At 62.3% G+C, this 8,556-nt stretch overlaps 1 protein-coding gene across 1 annotated transcript in view; it reads left to right on the top strand.

Annotated features, from left to right (window-relative positions):
• Kctd17 (potassium channel tetramerization domain containing 17) overlaps window positions 1–8,232 on the top strand; it is a 9,836-nt gene extending 1,604 nt beyond the window's left edge. The window contains exons 2-7 of the mRNA XM_013024806.1: window positions 725–833; window positions 3,449–3,540; window positions 4,008–4,103; window positions 5,339–5,464; window positions 6,547–6,643; window positions 6,798–8,232. Coding sequence (XP_012880260.1) covers window positions 725–833; window positions 3,449–3,540; window positions 4,008–4,103; window positions 5,339–5,464; window positions 6,547–6,643; window positions 6,798–7,159 — 882 coding nt within the window. The 3' untranslated portion in view covers window positions 7,160–8,232. The remainder of the gene's footprint in view (window positions 1–724; window positions 834–3,448; window positions 3,541–4,007; window positions 4,104–5,338; window positions 5,465–6,546; window positions 6,644–6,797) is intronic.
• Window positions 8,233–8,556: the final 324 nt, after the last annotated feature.

Below are 8,556 nucleotides of genomic sequence, written 5' to 3'. Positions count from 1 at the left end.
GGCAACGGGACAGGCAGGCCTGGAGCTCCACGCGCGGGGCTCCCCCCTCCTTTGGGGGATGCGGGGACCACCCTCCCCCGCTCCGGCGGCCACCGTGTCTGCGCTTCCACCCGGCACCACCTCCGACGGGCTCCTTCCCTGCTGTGGGCGCAGCCGTCCAGTCTGGAGGGCCAGCTGGGTCCCAGCTGGGGCTGGCCCCCCGAGATGCCCCGCCCCCTGCTCGTGACCCTCCCGCGCGGTGACCTTGGGCAAGGCCTCTCACCTCCAGATGTCTCAGCCCGCCCTGCCTCCCTGCGGGCTGCCCGTGTCCAATCAGAGAGCAGCTTCTTTGGAAACTTGAAAACATCCCCTGACTGATTGATAGACAGTAGAGGTAGCTTGGGGTAGTGGGTGGGAAGAGGGGGGGCATCCCTGCAAGAGGGACCATCACTGAGCCCTGCACCGGGCCAGAGACCACTCAAACTTCTCGCCCACGTGTTCACAGTCACCTAATTATGGGGCGAGGAGAGAGGCTCAGAGAGGTCAAACCATCAGTCCAAGGTCACACAGCCTAGAAAAGGCAGAGGCAAAGTTTGAACCTCAGTCGGCCTGATCCCAGAGCTTTACTGCTCCAGCCTGTTACCCTGCACCCTCTCTCCCTCCCCTGACTTTTCCTAGAACAATGTGGGCTTGGGCAGGGGTGAGGCTACACTTCTCTCAATACCTGTGGTATTCTCCTCTATAGGATGAAACTGGGGCCTACCTCATTGACCGGGACCCCACCTACTTTGGGCCCATCCTGAACTTTCTCCGCCATGGCAAACTGGTGCTGGACAAGGACATGGCTGAGGAGGGTAAGTGGGTCCAGTGGCCTGAGGCCCATTCCTAGCTCTGCCGTGTGCAGTTGAGATCCAAAGCCACTTCCCCTGGCTGGCATGGAACCCTGCTCTCTCACACACTTTCCGCCTCTTCTCAGCTGGAACAGGGCTGGCCTCGGTGGAGCTGTCAGGCCCCAGCTTTCACTGGATGGCCACAGAGGCCTGTGCAGAGGATGAAGGAAGCCCTTGCTGGAGGCGTCTGTTTGGGGTGGGGCTGCCTTTTCTTCCTTTCCACTCTTGGCCTCTTGGGAAGCCAGGGGTGTCTACTGCAGCCCTGAGGTGGAGGGGAAAAGGGGTGGGGAAGGGGGGGACCCCTCACCACCTTCTTTCTCTGAGTGATCTGCTATTTTGATTCTCAATTCTGCCAATTCTGCCAGGCGAGGGCTTGCAGTGAGCAAGTGGGTGGAGAGGGTGAGTCTTCCCCAAATCTGGCAGTCTCTGCCGCACTGGGCTGGTTGGGATGGGAGGCGGGGGTGGGGGAGGAGCCTGCTCCCTGGTAGGGCTTCAGTGACTCCCAGGGCTGTAGATGCCCATGTCCGGGCCTAGCAGACAGAGAAGCCAACTATGAGAGAACTGTCACTTACAAAGCTTCAGCCAGGGACCAGTGTGCCTAGACGTTTCCTCAGGACACAGGGTGTGGTTCTGGGTGAGCTGACCCAGCCAGGCCTGCTGGTATCTACAAAATGCATGCATTCTGCATGCACTGAGACTCCATGCGTCCTGGGTCCTGTGCACCCGTGGGTGTCGGGGAAGGCTAGCCATCCCTCCTCACTCTTGCCCATGGTCTCACAGGGTACAGCAGTCTGGAAGCTTCTCAAAGAGCCAGGCTTCAACACCTCTGCTCTGCCGAGGCTGGCAGCGGCCCTAGGGGAGCAGATAACGTGGGTGTGGCCTGGGCACAGGAGCGGGTCCCACTGGGAGGGGAGGGAAGAGGAGGCAGCACTCCAGAGTCACAGCCAACACCTGTTTACAGGTTTGATTTCTCAAAGCCCTGAAACTGATAGCACCTGCAGACAGCCAGCTCCCTACCTAGGGGGACCTGGAACCTTATTTCACACCCTGTGCCTCCACACGTCTGTCTGTGAAATGGGGTGACAGCAGTGCCCACGTCGCTGGGGGTGGATAAAAGGAGCTACAGGTCCCGCTGGCCCTGAGGCTGCACAGCCCCAGGTTACATGATGCTCATGGACACCCCTCTCTGGCAGGCCTCGGGGAGCTCTGGGGACAGCAGTATAGATCAAAGAGGGACCTTGTGCTCATCCATTCTGGCTGTTGTCCACAATGGAGATGTGTTCCTCACGGTGCTGGAGGCTGGGTTCTGCGCTCCTCTGGCCATTCAGTGGGGCCCTGAGGAGACCCTCTTCTGGGCTGCAGACTGCTGCCTTCCTCCCCTGGGTGCTCCAGGCAGGATGTGGGCACCGTACAGTACCGGGCCTCTTCTTAAGGGGGTACCATCCAATCCCAGCCTTCCCCCTCTTCACCATGCCACCGCGCCCCATGCACCATGGGCCGTGCGCCTTCCCTCCAGGTCCCCTCACCTCACCAGCCAGGATTCAGCATGGGGATCTTGAGGGGACACACAGCCCATAATAGGTCCTGTCCCAGGGAGCCTAGCAGCCAATCTGGAAGGGACCGAAGGGACCCGGCCCTGCAGAAGCTTCAAGTGTCAAGCCCCTGGGAACTTTTCCACTTCACTTGGCGGGGCTGGGGGCGACTTGAGCTCTCAGATTTGTTTTTTTATTTTTATTTTTTTTGCCAGTCATGGGACCTGAACTCGGCCTGGGTGCTGTCCCTCAGCTCTTCAGCTCAAGGCTAGCGCTCTACCACTGGAGCCACAGCACCACTTCTGGCTTTTTCTGCTTATGTGGTGCTGAGGAATCGAACCCAGGGCCTCGTGCATGCGAGGCAAGCACTCTACCACTGAGCCACCTTCCCAGTCTGATCTCTCAGATTTATTAACTGCAAAATGTGAAGAACGGTGCTTGCTTCCCTCATAGCTGCAAGATTCCTGATGAGCACAGGGGCCTTAAAAACTGTGAAGTGTAGGCGCTGGAAAGGGTGCATAGAAGTTTATACGTCTATACAGGAGCTTGAAGGCTTAAGGCACTTGTGTTTCCATAAGTCTGCATGACTTTGGGCAAGTCGTTTCTCTCTTGGAGCCTTAGTTTCCCCCATGGAGTCAAGATGATGAAAGGGGTGGCGTGCTGCAGGCGCAGGGTCCCAGCAGGTGCGGGCTACGTGCATGCACACAGTAGGCATGGGCCAGGCCCTCATGGCATCCCAGGGCTCCATTCCAGCTCACCTCTGGTTCTTGGTGGTGCCAGAGCAGTGCCAGCTTGTGGACCACAGGTGGCCTTGGTGCTCTGATCTGTGCCACGAGGGGAGCCGGCTCCATCACGGCATCTCCCCCCTTCCACTGGGAGTATGGAGCCCGAGGAAGGAAGGAAACAGACCCTTTCTTTGGCCACTGGACTCCGAGTTGCCACCCACTCTTGTCGGGGCCTGCAACTAGAGCAGGGCGTGGGCCTGGTGGCAAAAGGAGAAGAGAGTCTGGGGCGGCAGGAGTAACCAGGGGCTGCTCCGTCTGCCAGGAGTCCTGGAGGAGGCCGAGTTCTACAACATTGGCCCGCTGATCCGAATCATCAAAGACAGGATGGAGGAGAAGGACTACACCGTGACCCAGGTCGGGAGAGAAGCTGGGCGGCAGGGGAAAGGCCCGGGGACCTTGCACTGCTGCTGGGTGGCCTCTCAAGACCTTGCGCTTGGGTACAAAGAGGTCTTGAGCGGTGCCCACCCAGTGACCAGGAGCAGATGGGGACATTCCCCACCTTCCCTGGGCAGTGCCATAGGGGATGGAGGTGGGACAGGGGAGGGGAGGTGGGATGGGGAGGCTTCACGTCTCTGGAGGGTCTGACGTGATCAGTGACCCAAATGTTACTCCCCCCCCCCCGTTCCAGTTCTAGATCCTCACTGATCCCATAGCGTATAGGGATCTATGAAGGAGCGAGATCATGTATCTGGAATCCCTGGTACACAGTGTGTGCCCAAGACACAGCTCCCTCCAGCCCTTCTTCCTCTTTCCCCCACCATCCAGGAGTACATGGTTGAGGAGGGGCGGCAGGAGCCCCTCACACGACCCTGTGCCCACAGGTGCCACCCAAGCACGTGTACCGGGTGCTGCAGTGCCAGGAGGAGGAGCTCACGCAGATGGTCTCCACCATGTCTGACGGCTGGCGCTTTGAGCAGGTAGGCTGGGACCACGGGGCAGCCCAACTTCAAGCTCTCACCTTAGCCCCTACGTGGCGAGGGAGTGCTCTTAAATCCCGATTTACATAATGAGGAGAGGAGGACAAAGAGGGGTGGGTAGGGGACTGCAGGGTATTGTGGGCAAGTCTCTGACAGCCAGGAACGGGAGACAGAGCCACGGAGGTGACTACCCTGGGCACAGCCTCCAGGGCTCCGCAGGGAGTGTGCCCAGGGCGCGCCAGCGCCCCCTTCAGGCTTCCCTGAGCTCCCGTGCTGACCTCACTTGACCAGCGCCGCCACCATGCAGGTTTCCAGGGGAACACAGCCGCAAAGCAAGCTCAGTCTGACTTGCCCTTAGAGCAAGAAGGCTCACCTGGGCCATGAGTTGTTGCCTTTCACAGGAAGCTGAAGGGGGAGGGCTGGGCCTCTGGGGTGGCCGGCAGGCAGGAAGTCCAAGCCAGTCCAGGAGCCGGAGGCCCAATTCCTTTCCAGCCGCAGGAAAGCCACGGCTCCTCCCAGGCCATTGCCCATCTGCAGCGGAGGCCCGGCACCGCATTCTCAAGGCTGCTGTGATCATCCGAGGGCCGGCAGTGACGCTGCTGGTCCTGCCAAGGCCCTAGTGCCGGGTCAACTCTTAGGACTGAATTCAAGTCCACAAGACCCTAGAGAAGGCTTGGAGGGACCCAGGTCCCGCACTTCCTGCAGCCCCGCGACCTGCAGGCCACTGTTCCGAGTGGAGGGGGGGAGATTTTTCTGTGACTGCTGAATCAGGACCCCTGAGAGCTGGAAGACTCATTTGTGCAAGATTTCCTTAGCCAGAAGGGCTGTGTGGGTGTGTCATCCTCCAGACCCTGAGCCACTGAGAGGCTGAGGGACTGGTCACTGGCCCTGTGAACTCACTGGCCTGCCTGGCCTTCCCGGAGCAAAGGAGTAGTCTATAAGGCTCCTCTGTGTCCCAGATCCATGCTGCAGCCTAGAACCTGGAGATGCTGCAGCCAGGTCTGGGCCGGGGGACAGCATGCTCATCCCCGGACCCTGCCTTCCTCTAGGAAGTGGCTGCCTGGCTGTGACAGGGTGGGGCTCGGATGGGTCAGGCCCTGCCAATCCAGGAGAGGTGCAAGCCAGGGAAGCTGGAGCCGTCCCTGCAGGCTGCCTAGAGCAGAGCCAAGATGACCTACTGGCAGCCGCCAGGGGCACCTCTGTCCCCCACCCAACCTCCGTCTCCCCCCCCCCAGCTGGTGAACATCGGCTCCTCCTACACCTATGGCAGTGAGGACCAGGCCGAGTTCCTGTGCGTGGTGTCCAAGGAGCTGCACAGCTCCTCCCATGGCCTGAGCTCCGAGTCCAGCCGCAAAACTAAGGTAGAGATGTGCTCCTCGGGCATTCCTCCCTCCGTCCCCGCCGCTGCCTCCTCCCTCCCACCGCACCCCATAACCCCATGGTCACAGCCACTGCCATCCATCCCATGCATCTTGGTCAAGTCTGCTCACACCAGTTACCAGGCCCAGGCTGGGGAGCAGCAAGTCAGAACCGCCCGCAGGGCGCAGCCAGGGTGGGCTCTGCGGGGCCACGCGGTGTCTGCACCAGACAGTGCACTAAGCTAGGTTGACAGAGTATGGCCTTGGGCGAGTTCTGTCCTCTGGGCACCTCTGCTATCCTCCATGCAGCCAGAAAGGCGAACCACATCCTGTGTTGACTCAGACTTGGGCTCTGGAGTAGCCAGTTTATTCCCTCAGGCCTAGGTCAGAACCAGGAAGCCACACTCCAGTCCTGCCCCAGGCCTCCCTGTGTGTCCACCTGCCCGGAAGCCAGCCTTCCCCTCCCCCAGGGGGCACAGCTGCCAGCATCTGTTCCCCTCAGCTCCAGGACCTCTCATTTGGGCAGCAGCAGAGTTAGGCATGGGCCTGGCTAGGACAGAGGGGGCCTGCTCCTGTGTGCTGGAGACCTACCCTGGCTTCCTGTCTGTCTTGTCTGTCTGTCTGCCTCACCCTCCTCCCGTGCTGGTGGAGGACAGTGGGAGCCCGCTGCGCTGCCTGCCTGTGCCACCGCCCAGGCCTGGGTGCCAGACCCTTGCTGGCGCCCTAGATCTGGTTGGTGTTGGCCCCGAGACAGCCTTGGCTGCCTATCTTGCCCTCCCCATCCCCAAGCAAGGCCTTGCCAGGCACCTCCTGCTGCCCCCACCCACCACACCCACAGGGCTCCTCTTCCACCCCTCACCACCACACCCCTCTGTGACCGCAGCCAGACTGGTCCTGAGCCGGACCCCCTGGGCTCGCCCGGGCTGGCAATGCCTGGCTTCTGTGGCTGCAGCCCTCCCTTGTCCCAGGTCACTCCCAATGTCACCTGCCCCTCTGCCCTGAGGTTGGGGGTGGGGCGACCCGCACGCCCCGGCCCTAGGTCAGTGTCTCCACTCTCTCTTCCCTGGGTCGGCCGGCGGGTCCAGAGCGCGGAGGAGCAACTGGAGGAGCCACCGCGGCAGGAGGAGGTGGAGGAGGTGGAGGTGGCACAGGTGCAGGTGGAGGCAGATGCCCAGGAGAAAGGTGCAGCCCGCCCCCAGGAAGATGATTGCTAATGAGAGCCGGGGCTCCGCTCGCCCGCTGGAGCAGCTGCAGCCGGGCGAGGGCGGGCCGCCAGGGTTAGCTTAGCGCCTGCCGCCTCGCCCCATAACCATCCCTCTCTCACTTTCTCTTGCAGCCCTGTCATCTCAGGATCCCGCTAACCTTTTCTCCCTCCCACCACCGCCTCCTCCTCCGCTTCCTGCTGGAGGTCCTGCCTCATCTTCATCCACCTCCTCTTCCTCCTGGATCTCATCTGCACCCTGCCTCTTCCCTCTCTGCCCCTGTCCAGGTCTTCTCTCTGCCTGCTCGCATCTCCATCCTGGGGCCGCTCTGGCCCCGGCCTCCCGTGCCCTCTCCCCAGGCCCCATGGCCCTGCATCCCCGAGCATTCCGCCAGCCGCCTCCTGCACCCCTTCCAGTCCCTCCTGCCTCCTGGCCTGGGGAGGAGAGTCACGGCTGCACCTGCTCCGTGTCCACCCACCCCGCTGGGCACCTCTGAGGCTGGCCTGGGCCCCGCCGGCCTGCTTGGCCCCCTCATGTGCCCTCCTTGCAGGTCCCCGTTCACACCCTCCCAGACCTGAGCGGGAGCCTGTCGGGAGGGCTCCTTGGCCCGCACCAACCCCAGAGCTGCCAGCCCCGGTTAGGAGCCTGGCAGAGTTGGACAGAGGGCCGAGCAAGGAGGGTGCTTGTCTCTTGTCCTTGGACTTGGGCCAGGCTCTCGGCTGGTTTTCTCCACTCACCAGTTTCTCATCCTCACTGGGCCTTGGGGTGAGGCCCTGAGAGCAGAGCGAGGTGGGGCGGGGGGCTTTCCTGCCCACCTGCCTGCTGGGTGGTGCCTGAGCCAGGCTGGGGAGGGGCTGCATCCCCAACGCCCTGGAGCTCGTGTGTGGCTGCATGTAGCCCCCGGCCCCCTACTTCTGTGGGGTGGGGAGGCCAGGCCACATCGGGATAGCCTTGGCTGGCAAAGATGGGCCAGAGCCGAGGATTATAGGGTGGCCAGGTGCCCCACTCGGTCTCAGCTGCCCCGGGACCCTGGCAGCCACGTGCCTTCTGGGCCCCAGTGGATTCTAAAGTGGGGACAGCAGCTCTCCCGGCCCTGCCTCTGCCCTGCCTCCACCCTGGACTGAGTTTTAGTAGAGCCTGGCCTCCCCAGGCAGGCTCCATGCAGCCCAGGGTGGGCACGGGGCGCCCAGCTGAGTTCGGGGGGGCACCCCTCCTGCCCCCCCCCTCGGTCCTCACTCCACTTCTCTGGGCCTCAGCCCCATTCTCCTCTTCTAGAAGGGAGCCTGGGACTTACTGGCCTTTCTCTCTCCCTCTTTCCCTTCCTCCCTCCTTCCCTCCCTCCCTCCCTCCCTCCCTCCTCCCTTCCTGCCTCCTTCCTTCTCACTTTCCACCCCTCTCCTGCCCTCTCATTACCGGCCTCCCTGGTTTTCTGATTCCCCCCCTCCCCTCCTCCTACCCCTTCCCTCTCTTATTTTCTAGCTATTACAAGCCAGAGGCACCCGGATGTGAGCCCCCAGATCACCTCCAGGGACTTGGGGTTCCGATCTGAAATCCTTTATTTTTGTACCACGGGGCGGGCCCCCGGCCCGAGAAGGAAGCTGTGTTCTTTCCCCTGCCCGTCCTGTCTGTACTCACTGGGCTGGGACTCACCCCTCCCTCCAGGGCTGGGCTGGGGGCCCCCCCGAACCTCACCAGGCCTGAGGCGGACCCTGGGCAGGGCTGCCTGCCTGGGGCTGAAGTGGGGCCCTGCCCAGCTGCGTCTCCCAGGCCCCTCCGTCCCGTGGCCCCCAACCCCCTGCTGCATGGTGGACGCGCCCCCCCCCCTGCCCGGGCACCTCCCCTCCTTGGGCTGTCCCCCTGTCCGTCCCGGCGTTTCCCTTGCCTTGCCTACCT

This window comes from Dipodomys ordii, unplaced genomic scaffold (assembly GCF_000151885.1).
Source record: "Dipodomys ordii isolate 6190 unplaced genomic scaffold, Dord_2.0 Scaffold79, whole genome shotgun sequence".
Taxonomy (NCBI): domain Eukaryota; kingdom Metazoa; phylum Chordata; class Mammalia; order Rodentia; family Heteromyidae; genus Dipodomys; species Dipodomys ordii.
The sequence above is the reverse complement of the archived record's forward strand: the minus strand, read 5'-3'. Positions and strand labels throughout refer to the sequence as shown.